General features: G+C 43.3%; 1 protein-coding gene across 1 annotated transcript in view; it reads right to left on the bottom strand.

Annotated features, from left to right (window-relative positions):
• Window positions 1-27,001, bottom strand: part of iqgap3 (IQ motif containing GTPase activating protein 3) — a 60,959-nt gene that overhangs the window by 3,480 nt on the left and 30,478 nt on the right. The window contains exons 24-35 of the mRNA XM_083760650.1: window positions 21,156-21,311; window positions 19,344-19,507; window positions 18,485-18,706; window positions 16,563-16,703; window positions 16,025-16,109; window positions 13,513-13,884; window positions 9,459-9,561; window positions 8,725-8,878; window positions 6,775-6,862; window positions 5,352-5,564; window positions 4,489-4,649; window positions 1-54 (exon numbers count right to left, since the gene is read on the bottom strand). The exon at window positions 1-54 is cut by the window's left edge and continues 54 nt beyond it. Coding sequence (XP_083616776.1) covers window positions 1-54; window positions 4,489-4,649; window positions 5,352-5,564; window positions 6,775-6,862; window positions 8,725-8,878; window positions 9,459-9,561; window positions 13,513-13,884; window positions 16,025-16,109; window positions 16,563-16,703; window positions 18,485-18,706; window positions 19,344-19,507; window positions 21,156-21,311 — 1,913 coding nt within the window. The remainder of the gene's footprint in view (window positions 55-4,488; window positions 4,650-5,351; window positions 5,565-6,774; window positions 6,863-8,724; window positions 8,879-9,458; window positions 9,562-13,512; window positions 13,885-16,024; window positions 16,110-16,562; window positions 16,704-18,484; window positions 18,707-19,343; window positions 19,508-21,155; window positions 21,312-27,001) is intronic.

Genomic DNA, 27,001 nt, shown 5'->3' with positions numbered 1-27,001 from the left:
GCAGCCGTGTAGGTCAGAGCAGGAGCTTTGTTCTTCCTCTTACTGGACACCTTACTGTGCACGCACGCACACACACACACACACACACACACACACACACACACACACACACACACACGTTAGTTAGACTGGGGGAGCCACAAGGCGCTGGTAAAGTCCCTGCTGGGGCTGTCACGATTACACATTTTTAAACTAAGGGTTAGTTCAAAGTTAACGTTTTGGACTTAAAACCATTGTAGCGCAACTTTCGTTCAACGTTGACCCCTCTGTCGCTTGGGGAACTATGTTTTTGTGTTCAACTTTGACCCCTCTGTCACATGGAACTATGTTTTTGTGTTCAACTTTGACCCTCTGTCACATGGGGAACTATGTTTTTGTGTTCAACTTTGACCCCTCTGTCACATGGGGAACTATGTTTTTGTGTTCAACTTTGACCCCTCTGTCATGGGGAACTATGTTTTTGTGTTCAACTTTGACCCCTGTCACATGGGGAACTATGTTTTTGTGTTCAACTTTGACCCCTCTGTCACATGGAACTATGTTTTTGTGTTCAACTTTGACCCCTCTGTCACATGGAACTATGGTTTTGTGTTCAACTTTGACCCCTCTGTCACATGGAACTATGTTATCGTGTTCAACTTTGACCCCTCTGTCACATGGAACTATGTTTTTGCGTTCAACTTTGACCCCTCTGTCACATGGAACGATAGTTACGTATGTAACTACGGTTCTATGAGTCCTGAATGACCGCCAGAGGCGGTGCTTTAAGCACTGAATACGTCCCTTCGCGCATGCGCAGTCGAGTATTTTATACCAACAATGTCGGTTGACCCCGTGATGACCCGGAGTCGTCTATAACTTCCGGCAGTCATCCGGGGCTCAGTCCCTACAGAATCTTCTCGCGAGAACACGAGGATTCTGAGTGACAAGAGTGCCTCTGGCGGTCATTCAGGACTCATAGAACCGTAGTTACATACGTAACTATCGTTCTATTTCGTCCCTGCTGACCGCCAGAGGGGGTGCTTTAAGCACTGAATGACTTATACCAGCCAAGTCACGAGGAATCCTGATTACAGACCTCAAAGGGTAGAACCGGAGGATTCGGGGAAGAGGGCCACGTCCACTGGGTGGGGAGTGGCAACATTCACCCTGTAGTACCTTGAGAAAGTGCCTGCCGAAGCCCATGAGGCGGCGGCACAAATGTCCTCCAAGGGCACCCCTCTCATGGCAGCCCATGATGTGGAAATGCTCCTTGTAGAGTGGCACCGTACCCCTGATGGTACGGGGAGGTTACTTGCCTCATAGGCGTGGCTGATTGTGTCTACAATCCAGTGGGACAGGCGCTGCTTGGAGGGAGCGCCGCCTTTGTTCACACCACTATGGCAAAAGAACAGCTGCTCTGCTCGCCTGATGCGTGCAGTAGCTTCAATGTAGGCTCTCAGGGCCCGGACTGGGCACAACAGCTCCAGTTTGTCTGTCAGCTCCCCAGGTGGGGGGTTGAATCGAGCCAGCCTGATAGGCCGGTTGAGGTGAGCCTGCGACAGCACCTTCGGGAGGAATGCTATGTTTGGCCACAGCGTGACCCCCGAGCCGTCTGCGTTCCACCTCAGACATGATTCGCTGACTGACAGAGCGTGCAGTTCACTGACGCGCTTTGCCGATGTAATGGCCAGGAGAAGGGCTGTCTTGCATGACACCCACTTCAGCTCTGCCTGTGCCAAGGGTTCGAAGGTAGGCCCGCACAGGGCGTCCAGTACCCGGTTAAGGTCCCATGAGTATGAGAATGTGTGCTATAGAGCGGAGCGCACCACTTGCCGCTCCAGCACATTGCCGTGTTCGGCCCAGTAGACTGGCATAAACTTCATAACCCTGTTGGGTCCCATCAGATTCAAGACATGTCGACACCCGTCTGTCTTGCGTCACGAGGAAGTATGTAGATCGGACTTCCCTTAGTGTGACTGAGGATATACAGCCTCTGTTGCGCCCTTGGGCAGGAGGACACATCACTCCTGGTCTGATAGTAGGGCTCTCGTCATGTTGCTGATAATGGCCATTTTGACCCGCCGGATATGGGGGGCTGGCGTCAGAAGGCACTGCACAGCCCGGAAAGTCACAGTCACAGTCAGGTCCCTGCGTGGGACGCCAGGGAACACGCTGGCCTCTAGTGTGGGCCGGCGGTGATACGCGAGCTCCGAGGGCAGTCAAGATGATTTCATCAATGTTGGAGCTCGGCCCTTTGGGAGGCGGGATGTGTCTTCCCCCCCTGGATGGTTCGCTCCGGCGATTCTCGCCCGGCTGAACCACCTAGTGCTCCTGGCTCCTCAGGGAGACTACGGAGAGTTGGCCTAGGCTCATCAGTCAAGCTTGACTGTGAAAACCCGACTTGGCGACGGGCTAGAGATACGATGGACATCAGCCGCCCACGCTCTGAGGACATGACGCCAATGCCTCCAGTGACACACCAAAGGTGACTGAGCCAGTATTAACGTTGCCACTATTAAGTGTGAACGGGAGGCCCCAGTGAGCAGGTTGTCTGTGCTCCTGCACTGGGGTCGAGGTCACCTAGCGTTCTGCCGCCGGGCCTCGTTGGGGAACACAATGAGGGATGCAATGACAGGCTTGGTGGCTGGCATGTAACCCAGGCCAGCCCTTATCGCCTTGTGCGTTCAAATCTATTAAAGTGTCACGTCGCAACGGGTTGTCTCAGGACACTTTTCCCAATCAGGGCAGGGCTGCCAGGATTTCACCATCGGTATAGAGATGGGAGAGGGCCCTGATCGTTCGCCCGGCAGGCCTGTAGCTGTCTCAGGTACAGGCGTGGGGGACGGCGAAGACAGCAAGAAGAAGGCGCTTGGAGGAGCCGACTGCCTGCTTTAGTATGCGTTCCACGGCTATGCGCATGAGCTGAGAAGTGGGAGGCCGGCTCTGATGCCTGGGAGGCACCGCCTTCTGCATCTTCCTCATAGTCATGGAAGTGCGTAGCTTAAGCTGTCGGGGAGAGCACATCAACCTCGAGTCAGTTGTGGCATCGGAGAGGTAGGCGCTTCGGCACCCTCCGAGGTGCCTAGGTGTTATCTGAGATATATATAATGATATAGTTATATATATATAATTTCAGAAAAACCAACCTATAAAGTGGCAATGGCTCTGTGCCGAAATTAAAGTACACTATTTGAGAACAAGTGACTAAATCAGTCAAGCCAATTCATATAACCGGGGTTACTGACGTAACCTCGCGGTGGTGCTATATAGCTGGCCAGTGCCAGCAAAGACTCATTCAGAGAGGCAGAGTAATATAGCAGTAAATAAGTACACTTATAAGTAGTATAAGTATAAGTAGTATAAGTATAAGTAGTAAGCAAATAATAATAGCGTCGACTCACGTGCTGGGAGCGGGTAGCGCTAACGCTTGCCGTCACCAGCACTGCGGCGCAGCCTTCGTGGGAAAACAAGACAGCGTAAGCTGTCAAAGAGAACGAGCTATCCGTTCAACTTTGACGGGTGCTAAACGGGACGCTCAGGTCGCCGTTTGTAGCACGCGGCGGTGCTATATAGCTGGCCAGTGCCAGCAAAGACTCGCTCAGAGAGGCAGAGTAATATAGCAGTAGATAAGTACACTTATAAGTATAAGTAGTATAAGTATAAGTAGTATAGGTAAGTAGTAAACAAATAATACTAGCGTCGACTCACGTGCTGGGAGCGGGTAGTGCTAACGCTTGCCGTCACCAGCACTGCGGCGCAGCCTTCGTGGGAAAACAAGACAGCGTAAGCTGTCAAAGAGAACGAGCTATCCGTTCAACTTTGACGGGTGCTAAAACGGGACGCTCAGGTCGCCGTTTGTAGCACGCAACCGTGTGTGTTGCAGGGAAGCAGCGCGCACGCAGCCTATGCGAACAGGGGTTGTCTGCTTACCTTGTTCCCACGGGGAAAGAAGACGATGTGAAGCCCAGCTCCACTCGAAAACGATACAATAATAGTAGTATTAAGTCGCAGTCCCTGGAGGGCGAACGCACGCGTCACAGCTCCGACCAACAATGGTCGCGGGACTACCGGCGACTTAGTAGTAGCAAAGCAATAGTTCTGTTATCGTGCAGTTTAATTCTGCTGTAGAACTCTGTGCTATGTACAACTTGCGCAAGCGAGAAGAAATTAGGGACTGAGCCCCGGATGACTGCCGGAAGTTATAGACGACTCCGGGTCATCACGGGGTCAACCGACATTGTTGGTATAAAATACTCGACTGCGCATGCGCGAAGGGACGTATTCAGTGCTTAAAGCACCGCCTCTGGCGGTCAGCAGGGACGAAATAGAACTATGGTTTTGTGTGTCCGGTATCACTACGGCAGCAGTAGCACAAAAAAACCCATAGTGCAGCATATTTTGACGTCAAGGATAGTGCAGGAAAGATAGGAAGAGTTTATGTGCAATGTAGAGAAGTGTGCATGTGTGTGTACTATAGCGCCCAATAGTGTGCGCGTGTGTGCGTACCTGTTCGTCAGGTTGCCCAGACAGGTGTTGATGTACTGGTTGTAGTAATCAGCCTGCTGGTTGTACAGGGAGCTTTTATTCTGAAGGCTGACCAGAGTCTGTCTGAGCTTGATTAGTTCGGCCTGACGCCGCTGGCGATACAGCCTCTGGTAACGAATATCCTGGAGAGGAGAGGAGAGGGGTGGAGAGGGGAGGGGTAGAAAGGAGAGGAGAGAAGGAGAGGAGAGGGGAGAAAATGATCACTTTCAAACTATGTAAACCACTTGGCCCATAGCACTTACCCTAACCCCTTAGATAGCATTTATGTTGGCTTAGATAGCATTTTATACAGACTTATAGCATGTTATGTAGACAGCACTATAATTGTATTGTATTTAGTCATAGCACGCCATAGTACATATGTATAGCATAGTAGTAAATATGTATAGTTTATATGTATAGTGTATGTATAGTTTCATTATATAGATATTCCACTGTTACTTTCTTAGCTTACGCATGTTTCATGATAAATACTTTTATGTGATGTATTCCCATGCTTTTGTTCTTGCTTAAATGTAAGTCACTCTGGATTAAGAGCGTCTGCTAAATGCCTAAATTGTAAATTGTAAATTGTATACCTTTTTAGATAATTTGTTGAATGACAAATAGGGAAAATAGCAAACCTACAAGATTATAACGTGGCAGCGGTGGCACATCATGAGAGCTTGTAGATTTGCAATTTTATGATGATATATTTTCCAAAACATGGCAGGGATAGAGAAGTAGCTATACTTCTCAAAGGGGGGGGGGGGGGGGTAATTGCGATTATCTCAAATTACTGCGATTAGACGATTATGTAATTGTGACAGGCCTGTGTGTGTTACCTTGGCGATGAGCTGCAGTATCTGCGCGTGGGTGTTGGGCGGGGTCAAGACCCCCAGCATCTCCAGACGGCGAAGGCTCCTCTGGATCTTCCTCTTCTTCTCCTCCAGGCTCAGGTTGCCGTCGGCGACCAGCGACTGGTTGCGTTTCATCTTCTCGGGCGACAGAACGTCCTGCTGCGCGCGACGCTGCATCAGCAGGCCATGCTGCACTTCCTGTTGGAAGAATCGACATTCGAGAGTTGAGCATCGTTGTCGGATTTGTCGCCCCGGCTTAGCCCCCAGCTTTTAAGAGGCACTGCAGTGTTGTTTTTGGAAGCAGATTTCTGTTTTAGAATAGTCTATTGAAGAGGTTTAATTTAGTTTTTAAGTCATATTTTATTAACCCGGAATGTTTTAGTGTTTAGTCGTTTGGCGGGCCTTGATGCCGTCGTAATGACTGATTTTACACTCGCTGAAAATAGCCGATCTACAAGCTCACAACGCGTCGCAGCGTCAAGTGTAAAATGACCTGTGTCTTTTACTTACAGCATACTGGATCTCTTGTCCACCAGTCCCTTGCTAACATTTTGTCTAGTTTTCATTTGTTGACGAAATTGTCAATATATTTAGTCTTAGTCATCGTACAGTAGCTCATCTTCCATTTAGTTTTCGTCAGTGAAAATAGGCAGTCGGTGGACATTTTTTGTCTCAGTATTAGTCGACAAAATCAACACTGCTTGGAGGGGCTGTGCACCGGTGGCCGAGCGGTTTGCGGAGCGGTCTTGATATCGGAAGGTCGCTAGTTCGTATCCCCGGACCGGCACGTTACCTTTTTCGATAAGTTTAGTATTGGTAAATAAATAGCGGCTTCATCCAAGGCGCTTTACATAGATACATTTCTGAAAAACCTATGTTTCTATGTCAGCGGTTCTCAAACTATTTCATGTCAAGGACCCACAGAACTATTATGTAATTGGTCGCCGACCCACATCTGAAAATATGTTGTTCCAGGGACCTCGCAGAAGCAAAGCTAAAAAATAATATATTCAAAAGTTTGGGCCATATTTTCTCAAAAATAGCAGGCCTACAAGCTCGTAGCGCGGCACTCGGTGCCTCACTATGAGCTTGTAGATCTGCTATTTTCCAATAGCTAAAGCATAACATAATGCTTAAAACACCCAAAATGGGTTAACAAGAAAAAAAAGTGGGTTAAATTTGTTTTTGTGCAACTTTCCTAAGCTTCCCATCGTGTTATTTCTCCAGGAAACAAAGAGAGGGAAGAAGAGAAGGAGGGGGTGGTAATGGTTTGGAGAAAAAGGCATGGAAAGACAAGTTTAGAAGCTTGTTCCACACACAGAGTCACAGACAGCACACTCGTAGGGTTCCACACACAGACAGCACACTCAATTGATTGATTGCACACTCGTAGGGTAATTAAGTGTACCTGGTTGCGCGACGTAGAGGATCTCAGTACCTCCGCGAGAGAGTCTCCTGGCTGCGCTCGTATCACGTCAATGATCAACTGTTTGGTGCTGAGACACACACACACACACACACACACACACACACACACACCAATGATCAACTGTTTGGTGCTGAGACACACAAATACAACTGTTAAAAGGTATATTCAGTGATTTCACTTAATTCAAATATCACTTATTTTTTTGTTTTGTTGTGATAATCCTCCCTACTATAGAGTGTGCTGACCATATATAAGGGGTTCCTCCGTGTCCCCAGTTAACCCGTGGGGGTCAAAAAAATGTAGGTTTCGTTTTCGGCTATATGTGGCCCAGCCTTCCGCCAATCATGATCGAGCGAGGGCGGGCCTTGGTGTGTGTGTGTGTGCTGTTGGCCTGTTGCGTGTCCCCCCCCCCCCCCCACTGTAGTGCGTGTGCATGTGCACATCTTGTTACCGGGGCGGACCCGGGGTGGGTTTCCAAATCACCCAAATCACTGAATGCTCCTTTAATACAGAGAGCAGGGTCTCATTTTGAAAAACCTTAAAAAAAATTGTAACTAGCTAAATTTAACTAACGTGTCTACATCGACACGTTGTGAGCTTGTAGATTGGCTATTTCAAACTATTCAAAAATGAAATACATTTAGGGATAAACTAAAGCGGTGATGAAAATAGGGCCCTTAGGGCTCTATTATGGTCCATGCTAAACGCCTTATCCATAAACTAATTTGCTTTTCTTCTCTTTTTTTTTAAATATTTTTTAATAGTTAAAATGACCAGTCTACAAGCTCACAACGTGTCAATGTAGATGTGGACGACATTATTTTCTCCATAAATTCCTGCTGTAGCAGTGATGTAAAAAGATTCCCACTTCAACGACGTTAGGACTCATATTTTTGCCATTTTTTACAATTTGCAGCATTTTACTCACATTTAATTTTATATGGTTATAACCCTGTAACACCCAGTGATGCAATAATACAACATATTTGAATTAATTACTTTTTTTCTGTTCTTTTTTCACCTAAACGTCATCATTGATGTTCATTGCAATGCTATTGCAATGCCATTGGTCATGCTATTTGCATATAAATAACCCCCACAGAGGCTGAAATTCATAAATTAAAAATCTCTGGACTGGCAATTTTGATTTTTTTAACCTATGACCTTTGACTTTTAACCCTGATAAAAGTAAGTAAAATAACTGTAATATATGTTCTTTTGCAATCATTAGAATGTCTAGAACATGTTTTATTTATTATTGTGAAAGATATCCCCCAAATGTATTTTTTTATTTTTTTATTATTATTTTAATAAAGATGAATGTGCATAAAATTTGCTAAAAACGTATTTCCTCCGATAAATCCTAGTAGTAAAAAGTAGTAGTAAGGTTGAAATCTCTTTTTTGCAAGTAGAAATATATCCAGGTCTTACAGGGATAACTAAAGCTAGCAAAACAAACTAGAATAAAAAACAGTACAGTAATACAGTAGTGCATCCTGTGGACTTCATTAGACACCCTGGAATCGTTTTTTTGTATTCCCTTTGTATTTAGGGTTTATTCCTGGAGGCTGAACCCTTGACAGTCAAACGTCATCATACAACTACAGCTGTGGGTTGCGCCTTCAGTTCAGGTGGATCACCACCCATCACCACCCACCAGGCAAACCAGGCATACTTAATGAACTGGTGGGCGTGTCCACATAAAATAATGATTTTAACAAATACTGTACACTTTTTTGAAAAAAATCATACCTCCTTATATAACAATAAGACCTGATAATCATGTTTTACGATGGAAAAAAATCATGGAACTCCATCTTTAACTATATAAACTGCGCTTTGGGATGAAAAATGCACCCCATTTTAATCTCTGCTGTAGCATTACACTATTGTGTACGTAGTGTTCTGTTGTATGGTGTACTGTAGTACCTGAGCAGCACGCCTCTGGCATCAGGCTCGGCAGAGTCGGCAAAGACGTCAAACTTGCTGGTGAGAGTCAGAGAGACCTCCATCTTACTGCCGGGGTTCACGCTGGACTCTGACCAGCTCTCTGACGCTCCACCAGCGCCCCCTGTTGGCTCACCTGCACCAGGACACAACACGCCGGGCACAAGCACCATTAAAGGGACACTTCACCATTTTTGTATATGTTAATGACATTTAGAAAATTTAGAACACCTGGGGCTTTTTATGTGTGTAATATGTAGTTTTAGATATTTTAGATTCTAGCAGTGAGCCCAGTGTCTCTGATGTCATGGACACCGCAGGGCTCACTTCCTTCCTGGACTACATTTCCCATGATACTTTGGTGCACTGCTCCTCCTTGTGGATAGGGGGAGGGCTGTCTTACTGAGACAACATGCAGTCCAGGAAGTAAGTGAGCACAGTGTCCATGACATCAGAGACACCGGGCTTACTGCTACAATCTAAAATATCTAAAACCACATATTGCACACATAAAGACCCCCCAGGAAAGTGTTCTAAATCTTCTAAACGTCATTAACATGTATTTCTTTGCAAAAAAGGGTGACGTTTCCCCTTAAAGTCCAGTCAATCTGAGACCATTTTACACAGGTCTGGAGCAAACAATTTTGGCACCAATTTTGCACCAACATCTGATAGAAAAGTATGATTAGCGGAGATGAATGAAATGCTCTCCTCACCATCCAGCTCCTCCAGGGTCGGGACTTTCCCCAGGTCTCTCAGTAGAACGGACAGAGGGTCATTTGGGTCCGAACACAGAGAGTCCTGATGGTCCAACAGAAGCTACGACACACACACACACACACACACACACACACACACACACACACACACACACACACACACACACACACACACACACACACACACACACACACACACACACACACACACACACACACACACACACACACACACAATTTATTAATTACTTACTCATGATGAATGACAGTAATGCTCTCTGTTTACCGAGCAATCTTCGTTCCTACTGGTCGTGAAGTGTGGGTCATTCATTTTGACCGCAGATTATTACAAAATAAAAATAAAAATGCAACTGAATGGCTGGAAAATGGATTGGCAGTGTTGTTTTTGGCAGCAATTTTTTATTTTAGTTTTATTCATAGTCCTTTGAATAGTTTATTTAGTTTTAGTCACCAGGAATGTGTTAGTGTTAGTCTAGTTTTAGTCGACTAAATATCATATCTACAGTTGATTTAGTTGACTAAAATGTATTTTGGTGGGCCTAAATGCCGTCGTAATGACTGTTTTTACACTTGCTGGAAAAAGCAGATCTACAATCACACAACGCGTCGGCTATTTTCAGCATGCAACCAAGTGTAAAATGACTTATACTGGATCTCTTGTCCACTAGTCCCTTCCTAACCTTTTAGTCTAGTTTATGTTTGTTGAGGAAATCATCAGTATATTTAGTCTTAGTTTTAGTCATCATAGCTTAGTTTTAATTTAGTTTCCATTTAGTTTTCGTCAGTGAAAAAAAGGTAGTCGACGGACATTTTCCGTCTTCGCTACTAGCTGGTTACCTGGTGAGTGACGAGTATAAATACTGGTATAATTAGTAGTATAATAAGGGCCTTTCTCGGCCCCACCTCTCTCCCTGTGTTTTAGGATCCAAGATGGCCGCAGCACCTGGAGGGGGTGTCCTTACTGGGCTGCGTTCACAAATTCAAGACACCTGTCTTGCGTTTGTCTTGTGTCTGTGTGTAATGGCCGCTCCAATGCATTTCCAATGGAAGCCCATGTGGTTTGACCAAACATTTTGTTTGATGGGGGGGAGGGGGGGGGGGGGGGGGGGGGCAGAACACATCCATCTAAAGCTGTGTTAGTTAGTTAGTTTATTTATCTCAGTCATTTACAGTACAGTACATTTCAGAATGGGGGTTTCAGAATTACAGTTTGACTGAAAAGGTTTGGGCTGAAGCCGAAGCTTATTATGCCCACCTTTTTAATGATTCAAATAATAGAAGAAAGGGAAAAAAAGGAACAGAAAAAAAAACAAAAAACAGGAACAATAGCAATGGGAAAAACTGATTCTCTGTAGTGATGTGCTTCTTGTATATCAATGATGAACAGAAAATTCATATTTAGCTTAAATGCCTTATACTAGTTACATTACGCCCACATAGATTTAGCTTTTTGAGAGCGTACTTTTGTAGTGGTTGCTTCAAATATTTTACTGCATATGTGTTTGTATATTTATGTTTGAAGTGGTTACTTCAAATAATTTATTTTATGTATATATATATATATATATATATATTTGTTTTTTTTTATATATAATTTTGTAATATAATTTTGTAATATCTACTGCCTATGCATATTGTATATATTAAAGTGATTTTATATATTTGTCAATTATCATAGCTTTATATGATTTTTTAAATGTTCTTATGGAGTTGCTCTCTTTTAGTTCTGTATTGAGTTTGTTCCAAAGATTCACCCCAATGGCAGATAGACATCTCTCTTTTATGTTAGTTCTTGAGATTTTGATTTTTTTTTTTAATATTCCAGTTCCTCTGAGTTCGTATCTACTCTCCCTGGGTTTGAACAGATCCTGCATGCAGGTTGGAAGTAGCTTATTGTAGATCTTATACATTATTGTAGCTGTGTTGAGATTGACTAGGTCTTCAAGTTTCAGTTTGTTGTTATTTATAAATAGTGTATCTGTTGGTGCACAATATTCAGCCAGATTAATTATTCTTATTGCTTTCTTTTGTAGGAGAAAAATGGGATTTATTATTGTTTTGTATGCGTTTCCCCAGATTTCAGCACAGTAGGTTAAATAAGGCAGTATTAAGGAGTTATAAAGTGTCTGGAGTGATTTCTTATTAATAATGAATTTCATTTTATACAGAATTGCAATGGTTTTTGATATTTTGGTTTTTAAGTTGTCTATATGGTATTTCCAAGTGAGTTTGGTGTCAATAATAATTCCTAGGAATTTGATGTGTGTTGCTTGTTCAATTTCCTTGTTGTTTATAGTTAATTTGACTGGTGTATGTATTTGTTTATTGCCAAAGACAATGAATTTAGTTTTGCTGATGTTTAGGGACAATTTATTGATGTAAAACCATATTTTTAGGATTTTTAGGTCATCCTCTACTACCTGCATGAGGTGCGCAAGGTCTGGCCCGGAGCAATACAGACTGGTGTCATCAGCAAAAAGTACACAGTGGAGGTCCTGCAGGGCCTCACAAATGTCATTTATGTATAGTATAAATGGCTTTGGGCCAAGGACGGAGCCTTGGGGAACTCCAAAGGTTACTGGGAGGGTGTTAGAGTCTACTCCATTTATATTTACAAATTGCTTTCTTCCCACAAGGTAGCTTTGGAGCCAGGTTAGGGCGATTCCTCTGATTCCATATCTATATAATTTTTTAAGCAGTATCTCATGGTTGATTGTGTCAAAGGCTTTCTGTAGGTCTATGAAGACACCCACCGTGTATTTCTTGCTGTCTGTTGCTTCTGAGATGTTTTCAACTAGCTCCGTTATTGCCATTGAGGTGGATCGGTTAGTACTGATGCTCATTTAACAGGTGATGTTTATCTATGAAATTGTCAAGCCTTCCCACAAAAACCTTTTCTAATATTTTGGAAAATTGGGATAGCAGAGAGATCGGTCGGTAGTTGGTAAGTTGGTGTTTGTCGCCATGTTTAAAGATAGGAATTACTTTTGCGGTTTTTATTTTATCTGGAAAAATGCCTGTTTGAAATGATAGGTTACAGATGTGCGTAAATGGTGTTGCTATTGTCTCCATTATATCTTTTACTATTAGCATGTCAATATTGGTATTGTCTGTAGACTTTTTGGTTTTAAAATTATGCACAATTTTTAATATTTCTTGCTCATTTACGCTGCCAATGAAGATGGAGTGGGGGTTCATCTGAATCAGTCTATCATCCAGACCGTCCTGATGTCTCTGCTCCTCAATTTTGCCTGCTAGATTTGGTCCAACATTTACAAAGAACTTATTGAATTAATTTGCTATTTCCATCTCATTTTCTAGTATTTTGTTGTCTTTTTTGAAGAGATTTGGGTGTTTGGCTTTGTCATTTTTAATTAGGCTATTCAATATTTTCCACGTTCCTTGTATATTATTCTTATGTTGATCCAGTAGTTTATGGTAATAATCTTTTTGACTAGTTCTTATTATATTTGTTAATTTGTTTTTATAAGTTTTATATCTAGTTTCCGTTTCTTTGGTTCTATCCTTTAGAAATTTCTTATAGAGTAGATTCTTTTTTTTGCATGCGTTGTGGATACCATTTGTTATCCATGGCTTCTCGTGTTTTCTTTTATTTTTGTGGGAGGGCTTTTTCAAAGGGCAGTGTTTGTCATACAATTGTGTTATAATGGACAGGAAGGCTTCATATGCCTCGTTTGGCTCCCTTGCTAAATATACTCTGCTCCAGGTCTGTGTATTCAAATCGTGTTTGAGGGCGTTTATGGCTTCTGGTGTTCTATAACGAGTCAGTAATTGGGTGTGGTTTCTGTGTTTGATGTTCTTATTGAGAAGGTCTTGGAAAATAGCGAAAACAGGGAGGTGGTCAGACACAAGTCAGGTGTCAGACACAAGGCAGGTGTCTTGAATGCAGAGGTCATATGTCGACCCCCGCCCGCTCACCTCTGCCCCACCCCCTCCTGGTGCTGCGGCCATCTTGGAGCCTAAAACACAGGGAGAGAGGTGGGGCCCGAGAAAGGCCCTTATTAGTTACCTGGTGAGTGCTGATGATCTCGCTGACGGACACGTAGATGACGGGCTTGTTGAGGATCACCAGCTCCGAGTACTCGTCCATGCTGAAGCGCTCGCCGGGCTCGGGGACGTCGCAGACGGCGCGCAGGAACCGCCGGAACTTCCGGTGGTTGTGCGTGACGTAGTCGTTGAGCGACAGCAGGTGCGCCGCCGCCGCGTCTCCCTGGAAGTGGCTGTGGGCGGCGGCCTGCTGGAGGAGGCGGGCCACGGAGCCCAGGATGCGGCGCTGCTCGGGCAGCAGGCCGGAGCCGGCGGCGCGGTCGACCACGTCGAAGCCCTCCGGCGCCACGATGGCGGGGTTCATGTAGCGGTAGTAGATCAGGTTACCTACGATCTGGAGAAACAATATTAACGTATTATTACTTGCGCAAGCAGAGCGAGCAAGTAATAGTTTCGCCCGGCTCGTATGCACCGTCCCAGCCAACCCGCCACTTTTGATGCGTATGCACCGTCCCAGCAAATTGTGCCTGATTTGCTGGGACCAGATTACATGGTGTGTATATGTATAACTAGCTCTCAATGATGACGTAAGAAATATGTGGATTAAAGGACCCAATGCCAGAGTGTAATTGGTTTTAAAGTGCAAATAACATGCATTTTAAAACTGCTTTTAATATTTAATAATCATATTGTCTATGTCCCTCAAAGTTATTTATAATGGTTTGAGCCTCAATCACCACTCTGATATAACCAGGCCTTGTCATTTCTTTCTGGACTTTGAAAGCAGTTTTATCTGCAGTACCACACTGTCCTGAGGTGGAGAGGGTGCTGATATGCAGATTATTTAATATTTGAGTCATTATAATACTCATGCTAGATAAAACCAGGCTTGTTTCCATTCCATGCAAGCTTGGAAAATCAACAATGGTGGACATTGTAAACAAAGTGGAAATGCAAATTTGCAACTGAAGACTGAAGAAAAGGAGGAATTATACAAAGTAGGGTGACATTGATGACATCACGATGAGGCCAAAATCAGTCGAGCTGTTTCTGAGAGCAATTTCCATTAAAACACCCATATGACATGAAGGCCTGATTGTTCAAAATTGGTTATTTGTGGGGATAGAAAACACACATGGGAGCCCCAAAAACACAAAAGAAATTGAAAAAGTTGAATTTTATGTTATAGGTCCTTTAATATATGTTTTAGTGTTGGGAGGATTAAAGGTAATGCTCCTGTGTATACATGTATGTAATCTGGCACCACTGCCGTATCAGGCACAATTTGCTGGGACGGTGCATACGCATCAAAAGTGGCGGGTTGGCTGGGACTGCGTACGGCGCAAAGTAACCACAGTATACTGCTAATCAGCTTACAAATGACATATACATACATAGTATAGCTCTCAATGATGACGTAAGAAATATGTGGATTAAAGGACCCAATGCCAGAGTGTAATTGGTTTTCGATGGTGACGTAATGACGATATGTTTTAGTCTTGGGAGGCACTGATTGACATATACGTCACCATCCAAAGTCGTCACTTACGTATTCATTACAACATTATGTTTCTGAAGTGTATAAAAACAATTACCATTGTTTCATTCTGGCACCACTGCCGTATCAGGCACAAGTAGTCATTACTGAGATTTGACAGTTTGTAGCGGTCGAAAGTACTTGCGCGCTCTGCTTGCGCACTAGTAGGTGTTAAGTGTGCAAGTGTGTTAAGTGTGTAACAAGCAAGTATGCACTCGACAGAGTGCAGTTCTAGTTATTATTAAGGGGCGGCAGTGGCTCAGGAGGTAGAGCGACCCGATGGGAACCACAACGTTCCCAGTTCGATCCCTGTGGGCTCCCACCGGAGTCAGTGTCAAAGTGTCCTTGAGCAAGACGCTGAACCCCTAATTGCTCGACGATGTGCAGGTTGGTGCCTTGCATGGTTTCCTCCGCCATCGGTGTGTGAAAGGGTGAATGTAATGCACAATCTATGTAAAGGTGCGTGAATGTGTGTGTCTGTGAATGGGTGAATGTAATGCACTATCTATGCCTTGGATAAAGGTTAAATAAATGCACCACATACCATTTATTACCTTGTAGAGTTGGTATTTAATTTATAGACTCAGGAGAGTTCTCTTGTGTATTATATATATTGTAGTGTTAGCGTTATTAAGACTTTATTTAACATGTAGTTAGACAAAGCATTCGTTTATTTACTGTATTAAATAGACATGGTAAATGTTCTGTTATGCTGCGTTCACACGGGCAGATGCAAAAGATACAAAGATTCAAAGCTACACGGTGTATTTGTATAGCTGTTGTATAGGCGCTTTTGCAGCAGCCACAAACGTTGGCTGCATCGTCATGTCTCTGGCTTCCATTAACAATGAATGGTAGACTGTATCTTTGCATCGTCATGTCTCTGGCTTCCATTGACAATGAATGGTAGACTGTAGCTTTGCATCTGCCCGATGTGCGAACACATCATTAGTACATTTAACATGTAGAGAGTTATAGTATTAATATATATATTCACCTTGTACAGCTCGTCCTCACTGGCCTCCGGGAACTTCTCCTGCAGGGAATCTCTGAGCACCTTGGCTGTGTAGCGCATCCCATATCTATAACACACACACACACACACACACTCACTTTGACACACTAAGGACTGATCAACACAATTGTACAAGCACATCTTCGTGAACAAGATCCCCCCCCCCCCCCTCACTGTATACGTTTATTTTCCCTTTTGACCTCCTTTATGATGAAATCCTGTTCTGTTCTTTGACTATATAGAAGTGTCTATCTGTACGTCTCTAAATGTTTTGATGAATTGAACACGGTGGACCCTCTTGTAAACAAGTGTAATGCTTAATTGGGTCGTCCACTCACAGTTGACAGTCTTTGTATTGAGTTTGTGCTTGAAATGTACTGTAATTCTGCAAACTGTTAATAAATATTTCAATCAATCAATCAAAACAACCTCAATTGAATGCAGCTTGAAATCAGAATGAGCGACGGATGCGATTGCTGTTTGCAGTTTGTCTGTAGAGGTGATCGGTTGTCCATCTTACGGTACATTGTGGAGGTTGGACGTGATGGCGTTGAGGACGCGGTCCGTCAGGTTCTTGAGGGTCACCATGGCGATGTCCAGACGACGGCGGACCTCGGGGTGAGAGATGGCCTCTTCTGGAGACACCTCGTACGGCAGAGAGCTGGACCGACAGGGGTATAGAAGAACATGTTACACACTGCATTAAGAAACTAGTCGACTATTCAACTGGTCGACTAGTAAATCCACTAGTCGACCTTGTTGGATACTAGCCGACTATTTTTTTTCCCCTGGTTTTGTAGGCCTCAAGATCAGGTGGATTATAGTTATAGTCACCAATGTACACAGTTTTTAAATATTATGGGTATAATGGGTAGTCGACTAGTAAACTAGGCAACTAGTCAACTAGTATAAATTACTAGAATATATTACACTGGAGATGTACGGCAGAGAGCTGGACTATGGAAGAATATATTAGTCTATGACTCTATGTTTTCTACATATACGGCATATTCTCTCCAGATAATACTCAACATCTCCATATTGCCACCAACCAAGAGTGTCACGCTAAAGTAGCGACATTTTTACGGCTCTAGCAGTGATTACAAAACATAATTCATTTCACGGACCCCCAAATTCACAGGCATTATGCTACGGACCCCCGATTTAATGGCATTTATATCTCTTGGTACCCCAATTTATATTGTAAAACCACTGTTAATTTAACTCAGAGTGTACACTCTCTCTGAGTTACAGACCCATAAGGGTCCATTTGGTTCTGTATATCTCTAATTGAGCTAGGTACCCCCTATATTGAGAGCGACACCCCTCTGCACGATTAGAACACATCTGGTTTGTTTTTTCCATTTCTTGAAGAGTAACAGTATTGTCCATACAAGATGTCCGCCCCGAACGGGACGATCATACACTAGTATAGATTGTACCTCTTAAATTTCTGGGTGTATTATTGAACCACAAAATCAGCTGGAAACCACATATAAGCTATGTAAGAACAAAGCTTGCACGGAGCAATGCAGTTCTAGGGAAAACTAAACACATTTTGGATCATAAATCACTACATATATTATATTGCTCGCTTGTCCTACCATATCTCAATTACTGTGTAGAAATTTGGGGAAACACCTATAAAAGTAATCTAAAACCACTATGCATACTGCAAAAAAAAATCAGAATAGTCAACAAGGCAGGATATCTGGATCACACCAATATACTATTTTTACAATCACACATCATGAAGTTAATGGACCTTGTTGAATACAAGACTGCACTAATTACGTTTAGAGCAAGGAAAAATATTTTACCAGGTAATCTACAAAAAATGTTCAGTGATAGAGAGGGGGGTTATAATTTAAGTACACTGTGTTAAATTAAAATCGAAGAGTATGTGCATCTCAGTTTGAGGAGTTCAATTGTGGAATGGACTAAGTAAGGAGGTGCAACTCAGCCCTAACATTAACCACTTTAGGAGGTCATATAAAATGATTACATTTAGGAGGTATTTAGACGAGGAGGGGCGGTGTTGACGCATTGAGTCAACACAACTGGTTGTCTGTCCTAGCACCTTTGTGGCAATCCAGCCCGTTGTGGGCCTTTGGAAATATATATATATTTTTTATTAGTTAAAGTACCGGTTTTACCAGTTGTATCGATTTTATTTCTGTTATTGCAGAGATTGTTTTTATTTGCTCTATTTTCATGTCTTCCTTTAAGCAACGATAAACTGGGTTGTTGTAAATATATGTGTGTACACATGTATATATATACTTTTATATATGAGTAAAAGCAAAAGGGGGTAGGGGCTTAATAAGTTTAATACTTCACCCTACTCCTTTTCGGACATTGGAGTATTTTCTTTTTGTTTCAGTGTTTTAATGTATTTGATTCCAAATAATGTTGGAAATAAACTCATTCATTCATTCATACCTCTTGGTTCCGGTCTGACTCTCCGTCTGGTTGATCCAGTTCTTGTAGATCTCCACGGGGTCCGTCCGGACGCTGAGGGTCTTGTCCTGCAGGATGTCCGTGATGGGAGGAGACAGGATGTCCCGCAGAGCGTTGGATCTCACCTGGCGATAGAAGTTCACCAGCATCTTGATGATGGTCGGGTTCCCTGTGATGACCTGAGACGGACTGTCCACCTTCATTCTGGACAGAGAGAGAGAGAGAGATTATTGCCATTCATTCATTTTCACAATTTCTCAAAAATAGCAGACCTACAAGCTCGTAGGGTCTTTCAATAGCTAAAGTATAACAGAATGCTTAACCCATTTTGGGCGGAAACCCCTTTTGGTGTTAGCATCATGTTATGCTTTAGCTATTGAAAAATAGCAGATCTACAAGCTCGTAGTGCGCGAGTGGCGCGCTACGAGCTCGTAGGTCTGCTATTTTAGAAAAAATCGAAGAACGACTGAGATGGAAACATAGCTTTTTCAGAAAACTGTCAGGATGTAGGAGACACCAAAAGGGGTTCCTGCTACCAAAAAGGGTTCATATTAACCCATTTTGGTGTTAGCATCAAAAATAGCAGATCTACAAGCTCATAGTGCGCCACCGAGTGGCGCGCTACGAGCTTGTAGGTCTGCAATTTTTGAAAAATCGAAGAGCGACTGACGTAGAAGACATTTTTAGAATCTGATCTCAGGTCAGAATGGAAAACTGTCAGGATGTAGAAGACATTTTTTAGAATCTGATCTCAGGTCAGAATGGGTTGATAATTAAACTGTCAGGATGCAATAGACATTTTTAGAATCTGATCTCAGGTCAGAATGGGTGAATTAATTACTTGATCTCGTAGCGCAGCGCAGTGGTGAACAGCTGCAGCAGCAGGTAGGCCTCGCGGCAGTCCGAGCCGTAGTTGAACAGCGAGAAGATGACCGAGTCCAGGAAACGGGTGGTCTTGGTCTGAGGCATCAGGAAGATGAGGTGAGCCAGGTACCGCGGCTGGGTCTGTGAGTACACACACACACACACACACACACACACACACACACAAATAAAACGTTATATGTATATATATATATATATATATATATATAGAGCAAGGCCCCCCGACCTGCCCATCGGGAGCGAATAGGGGTTCGGAGTCTTTGCTCAAGGACGTCACCTCGACATGATCTCTGGGGGGAGCCCACAGGGATCGAACTGGGAACATCACGGTTTCCTATCCGGCTGATCTACCCCCGAGCCATTGCCTGCACCCATTATATAACCTGCAGTAGACATTTCTATTGTATGTCTTAACCTGCGGAAGATAGAAGAGGTGCTGGTATCGGCCTTCAGGGTTTCTATTGTACTTGTCCGACAAGATTCTTCGAGTACGTCTTGGAATAGTTTTGTTTGGTATATCCATATTTTTATTGTGTATCTAACCTGTAGGAGGTAGAAGAGGTGCTGGTAGGCCTCCACCAGGGTTTATATAATGTGTATCTAACCTGTAGGAGGTAGAAGAGGTGCTGGTAGGCCTCCAGGGTTTAAATAATGTGTATCTAACCTGTAGGAGGTAGAAGAGGTGCTGGTAGGCCTCCACCAGGGTTTAAATAATGTGTATCTAACCTGTAGGAGGTAGAAGAGGTGCTGGTAGGCCTCCTCCAGGGTTTAAATAATGTGTATCTAACCTGTAGGAGGTAGAAGAGGTGCTTGTAGGCCTCCAGGGTTTAAATAATGTGTATCTAACCTGTAGGAGGTAGAAGAGGTGCTGGTAGGCCTCCACCAGGGTTTATATAATGAGTATCTAACCTGTAGGAGGTAGAAGAGGTGCTGGTAGGCCTCCACCAGGGTTTAAATAATGTGTATCTAACCTGTAGGAGGTAGAAGAGGTGCTGGTAGGCCTCCTCCAGGGTTTAAATAATGTGTATCTAACCTGTAGGAGGTAGAAGAGGTGCTGGTAGGCCTCCTCCAGGGTTTAAATAATGTGTATCTAACCTGTAGGAGGTAGAAGAGGTGCTTGTAGGCCTCCAGGGTTTAAATAATGTGTATCTAACCTGTAGGAGGTAGAAGAGGTGCTGGTAGGCCTCCACCAGGGTTTATATAATGAGTATCTAACCTGTAGGAGGTAGAAGAGGTGCTGGTAGGCCTCCACCAGGGTTTAAATAATGTGTATCTAACCTGTAGGAGGTAGAAGAGGTGCTGGTAGGCCTCCTCCAGGGTTTAAATAATGTGTATCTAACCTGTAGGAGGTAGAAGAGGTGCTGGTAGGCCTCCTCCAGGGTTTAAATAATGTGTATCTAACCTGTAGGAGGTAGAAGAGGTGCTTGTAGGCCTCCAGGGTTTAAATAATGTGTATCTAACCTGTAGGAGGTAGAAGAGGTGCTTGTAGGCCTCCAGGGTTTATATAATGTGTATCTAACCTGTAGGAGGTAGAAGAGGTGCTGGTAGGCCTCCTCCAGGGTTTAAATAATGTGTATCTAACCTGTAGGAGGTAGAAGAGGTGCTGGTAGGCCTCCTCCAGGGTTTAAATAATGTGTATCTAACCTGTAGGAGGTAGAAGAGGTGCTGGTAGGCCTCCTCCAGGGTTTAAATAATGTGTATCTAACCTGTAGGAGGTAGAAGAGGTGCTGGTAGGCCTCCTCCAGGGTTTAAATAATGTGTATCTAACCTGTAGGAGGTAGAAGAGGTGCTGGTAGGCCTCCAGGGTTTCTCGCCGCTGTTTGCTCAGAGCCTTCAGTCCTTTGTTGTTCCTCTCCACGGACATCAACTCGGTGAGCTGCTGCTTGGTTTTCCTGGTCAGCTTCTTGCAGTGAGACACCACCTCCTAACGCATGCACGCACACACACACACACACACACACACACACACACAATTCAATTACATCCAAAAATAAAAGCTATTGCCGCATTTTGTAAAAAAAACGAATAGTTAGTTAATAGATAGTTTGGAGCGGCAACAGAGAAGCACTGAGAATACAATTGTAACCGTTCATATAATTCATTTCAAAATAGTGCGAGATCTAAAGGTCTGAGGTCAAAAGTCAGAGGGCGAAAGTTGTTCGGCCTGAGGAGATGCATAAGTTCTATCGAAGTGTTATTGCCGATGGTCAAATTGTTCATGAGCTACTTATATGCCTGTTCAAACACCATACCATAACCATATTGCAGAGTTTCACGAAGCCAGAACTGCAAACATTGTAGGAATAAGAGTAAAGTAGAAAAACAATAAGCCTTCCTGTCCTTCAGGTCCAGTAAAAGTATTGATTGAAACCTTTATTTATTCTCGAAAGAGCAATTGAGGTTCTCCCTCATTTTCAATGCTGACGAGATTACATACAGTATATAAAACAATTTAAGACATGCAGGTATAAAACACAAAACAAATCCTCATGTAAGGCATAGACATATTATACAATGAGCCAAAACACAAGTTAAAAACAGTTACATATTGAGGTAGGGAGGTTAAAAAGCAGGTTATTAAATTGACCATAAGATATTGGGGTATTCATTTTCAATGGACCTCTAGTTTAAGCCATTCACTTATAATAACAATATTAACCTGTAGTGTACTCTGTTCCTGACCAGTAGTCCTATCTTCAGGTCCAGCATTATAATACCTGTAGTGTAACTCTGTTCCTGACCAGTAGTCCTATATCTTCAGGTCCAGTATTATAATACCTGTAGTGTGACTCTGTTCCTGACCAGTAGTCCTATCTCCAGGTCCAGCATTATAATACCTGTAGTGTGACTCTGTTCCTGACCAGTAGTCCTATCTCCAGGTCCAGCATTATAATACCTGTAGTGTGACTCTGTTCCTGACCAGTAGTCCTATATCCAGGTCCAGTATTAATACCTATAGTGTAACTCTGTTCCTGACCAGTAGTCCTATCTTCAGGTCCAGTATTATAATACCTGTAGTGTAACTCTGTTCCTGACCAATAGTCCTATCTTCAGGTCCAGTATTAATACCTGTAGTGTAACTCTGTTCCTGACCAGTAGTCCTATCTTCAGGTCCAGTATTAATACCTGTAGTGTGACTCTGTTCCTGACCAGTAGTCCTATCTTCAGGTCCAGTATTATAATACCTGTAGTGTGACTCTGTTCCTGACCAGTAGTCCTATCTTCAGGTCCAGTATTATAATACCTGTAGTGTGACTCTGTTCCTGACCAGTAGTCCTATCTCCAGGTCCAGCATTATAATACCTGTAGTGTGACTCTGTTCCTGACCAGTAGTCCTATCTTCAGGTCCAGTATTAATACCTGTAGTGTGACTCTGTTCCTGACCAGTAGTCCTATCTCCAGGTCCAGTATTAATACCTATAGTGTGACTCTGTTCCTGACCAGTAGTCCTATCTCCAGGTCCAGTATTAATACCTATAGTGTAACTCTGTTTCTGACCAGTAGTCCTATCTTCAGGTCCAGTATTAATACCTGTAGTGTGACTCTGTTCCTGACCAGTAGTCCTATCTCCAGGTCCAGTATTAATACCTATAGTGTAACTCTGTTCCTGACCAGTAGTCCTATCTTCAGGTCCAGTATTAATACCTGTAGTGTAACTCTGTTCCTGACCAGTAGTCCTATCTTCAGGTCCAGTATTAATACCTGTAGTGTGACTCTGTTCCTGACCAGTAGTCCTATCTTCAGGTCCAGTATTATAATACCTGTAGTGTGACTCTGTTCCTGACCAGTAGTCCTATCTCCAGGTCCAGCATTATAATACCTGTAGTGTGACTCTGTTCCTGACCAGTAGTCCTATCTTCAGGTCCAGTATTATAATACCTGTAGTGTGACTCTGTTCCTGACCAGTAGTCCTATCTTCAGGTCCAGTATTATAATACCTGTAGTGTGACTCTGTTCCTGACCAGTAGTCCTATCTCCAGGTCCAGCATTATAATACCTGTAGTGTGACTCTGTTCCTGACCAGTAGTCCTATCTTCAGGTCCAGTATTAATACCTGTAGTGTGACTCTGTTCCTGACCAGTAGTCCTATCTCCAGGTCCAGTATTAATACCTATAGTGTAACTCTGTTCCTGACCAGTAGTCCTATCTTCAGGTCCAGTATTAATACCTGTAGTGTAACTCTGTTCCTGACCAGTAGTCCTATCTTCAGGTCCAGTATTAATACCTGTAGTGTGACTCTGTTCCTGACCAGTAGTCCTATCTTCAGGTCCAGTATTATAATACCTGTAGTGTGACTCTGTTCCTGACCAGTAGTCCTATCTTCAGGTCCAGTATTAATACCTATAGTGTAACTCTGTTCCTGACCAGTAGTCCTATCTTCAGGTCCAGTATTATAATACCTGTAGTGTGACTCTGTTCCTGACCAGTAGTCCTATCTTCAGGTCCAGTATTATAATACCTGTAGTGTGACTCTGTTCCTGACCAGTAGTCCTATCTTCAGGTCCAGTATTAATACCTGTAGTGTAACTCTGTTCCTGACCAGTAGTCCTATCTTCAGGTCCAGTATTAATACCTATAGTGTAACTCTGTTCCTGACCAGTAGTCCTATCTTCAGGTCCAGTATTATAATACCTGTAGTGTGACTCTGTTCCTGACCAGTAGTCCTATCTTCAGGTCCAGTATTATAATACCTGTAGTGTGACTCTGTTCCTGACCAGTAGTCCTATCTTCAGGTCCAGTATTAATACCTGTAGTGTAACTCTGTTCCTGACCAGTAGTCCTATCTTCAGGTCCAGTATTAATACCTGTAGTGTGACTCTGTTCCTGACCAGTAGTCCTATCTTCAGGTCCAGTATTATAATACCTGTAGTGTGACTCTGTTCCTGACCAGTAGTCCTATCTCCAGGTCCAGCATTATAATACCTGTAGTGTGACTCTGTTCCTGACCAGTAGTCCTATCTTCAGGTCCAGTATTATAATACCTGTAGTGTGACTCTGTTCCTGACCAGTAGTCCTATCTCCAGGTCCAGCATTATAATACCTGTAGTGTGACTCTGTTCCTGACCAGTAGTCCTATCTTCAGGTCCAGTATTAATACCTGTAGTGTGACTCTGTTCCTGACCAGTAGTCCTATCTCCAGGTCCAGTATTAATACCTATAGTGTAACTCTGTTCCTGACCAGTAGTCCTATCTTCAGGTCCAGTATTATAATACCTGTAGTGTGACTCTGTTCCTGACCAGTAGTCCTATCTTCAGGTCCAGTATTATAATACCTGTAGTGTGACTCTGTTCCTGACCAGTAGTCCTATCTTCAGGTCCAGTATTAATACCTGTAGTGTAACTCTGTTCCTGACCAGTAGTCCTATCTTCAGGTCCAGTATTAATACCTATAGTGTAACTCTGTTCCTGACCAGTAGTCCTATCTTCAGGTCCAGTATTATAATACCTGTAGTGTGACTCTGTTCCTGACCAGTAGTCCTATCTTCAGGTCCAGTATTAATACCTGTAGTGTAACTCTGTTCCTGACCAGTAGTCCTATCTTCAGGTCCAGTATTAATACCTGTAGTGTAACTCTGTTCCTGACCAGTAGTCCTATCTTCAGGTCCAGTATTAATACCTGTAGTGTGACTCTGTTCCTGACCAGTAGTCCTATCTTCAGGTCCAGTATTATAATACCTGTAGTGTGACTCTGTTCCTGACCAGTAGTCCTATCTTCAGGTCCAGTATTAATACCTGTAGTGTAACTCTGTTCCTGACCAGTAGTCCTATCTTCAGGTCCAGTATTAATACCTGTAGTGTGACTCTGTTCCTGACCAGTAGTCCTATCTTCAGGTCCAGTATTATAATACCTGTAGTGTGACTCTGTTCCTGACCAGTAGTCCTATCTTCAGGTCCAGTATTAATACCTATAGTGTAACTCTGTTCCTGACCAGTAGTCCTATCTTCAGGTCCAGTATTATAATACCTGTAGTGTGACTCTGTTCCTGACCAGTAGTCCTATCTTCAGGTCCAGTATTATAATACCTGTAGTGTGACTCTGTTCCTGACCAGTAGTCCTATCTTCAGGTCCAGTATTAATACCTGTAGTGTAACTCTGTTCCTGACCAGTAGTCCTATCTTCAGGTCCAGTATTAATACCTGTAGTGTGACTCTGTTCCTGACCAGTAGTCCTATCTTCAGGTCCAGTATTATAATACCTGTAGTGTGACTCTGTTCCTGACCAGTAGTCCTATCTTCAGGTCCAGTATTAATACCTATAGTGTAACTCTGTTCCTGACCAGTAGTCCTATCTTCAGGTCCAGTATTATAATACCTGTAGTGTGACTCTGTTCCTGACCAGTAGTCCTATCTTCAGGTCCAGTATTATAATACCTGTAGTGTGACTCTGTTCCTGACCAGTAGTCCTATCTTCAGGTCCAGTATTAATACCTGTAGTGTGACTCTGTTCCTGACCAGTAGTCCTATCTTCAGGTCCAGTATTATAATACCTGTAGTGTGACTCTGTTCCTGACCAGTAGTCCTATCTTCAGGTCCAGTATTAATACCTGTAGTGTAACTCTGTTCCTGACCAGTAGTCCTATCTTCAGGTCCAGTATTAATACCTGTAGTGTAACTCTGTTCCTGACCAGTAGTCCTATCTTCAGGTCCAGTATTAATACCTGTAGTGTAACTCTGTTCCTGACCAGTAGTCCTATCTTCAGGTCCAGTATTAATACCTGTAGTGTGACTCTGTTCCTGACCAGTAGTCCTATCTTCAGGTCCAGTATTATAATACCTGTAGTGTGACTCTGTTCCTGACCAGTAGTCCTATCTTCAGGTCCAGTATTAATACCTGTAGTGTGACTCTGTTCCTGACCAGTAGTCCTATCTTCAGGTCCAGTATTAATACCTGTAGTGTGACTCTGTTCCTGACCAGTAGTCCTATCTTCAGGTCCAGTATTAATACCTATAGTGTAACTCTGTTCCTGACCAGTAGTCCTATCTTCAGGTCCAGTATTATAATACCTGTAGTGTGACTCTGTTCCTGACCAGTAGTCCTATCTTCAGGTCCAGTATTATAATACCTGTAGTGTGACTCTGTTCCTGACCAGTAGTCCTATCTTCAGGTCCAGTATTAATACCTGTAGTGTAACTCTGTTCCTGACCAGTAGTCCTATCTTCAGGTCCAGTATTAATACCTGTAGTGTGACTCTGTTCCTGACCAGTAGTCCTATCTTCAGGTCCAGTATTATAATACCTGTAGTGTGACTCTGTTCCTGACCAGTAGTCCTATCTTCAGGTCCAGTATTAATACCTATAGTGTAACTCTGTTCCTGACCAGTAGTCCTATCTTCAGGTCCAGTATTATAATACCTGTAGTGTGACTCTGTTCCTGACCAGTAGTCCTATCTTCAGGTCCAGTATTATAATACCTGTAGTGTGACTCTGTTCCTGACCAGTAGTCCTATCTTCAGGTCCAGTATTAATACCTGTAGTGTGACTCTGTTCCTGACCAGTAGTCCTATCTTCAGGTCCAGTATTATAATACCTGTAGTGTGACTCTGTTCCTGACCAGTAGTCCTATCTTCAGGTCCAGTATTAATACCTGTAGTGTAACTCTGTTCCTGACCAGTA

The sequence above is a fragment of the Protomyctophum parallelum genome (genome assembly GCF_964188405.1).
Source record: "Protomyctophum parallelum genome assembly, chromosome: 3".
Lineage (NCBI taxonomy): Eukaryota > Metazoa > Chordata > Actinopteri > Myctophiformes > Myctophidae > Protomyctophum > Protomyctophum parallelum.
The sequence above is the reverse complement of the archived record's forward strand: the minus strand, read 5'-3'. Positions and strand labels throughout refer to the sequence as shown.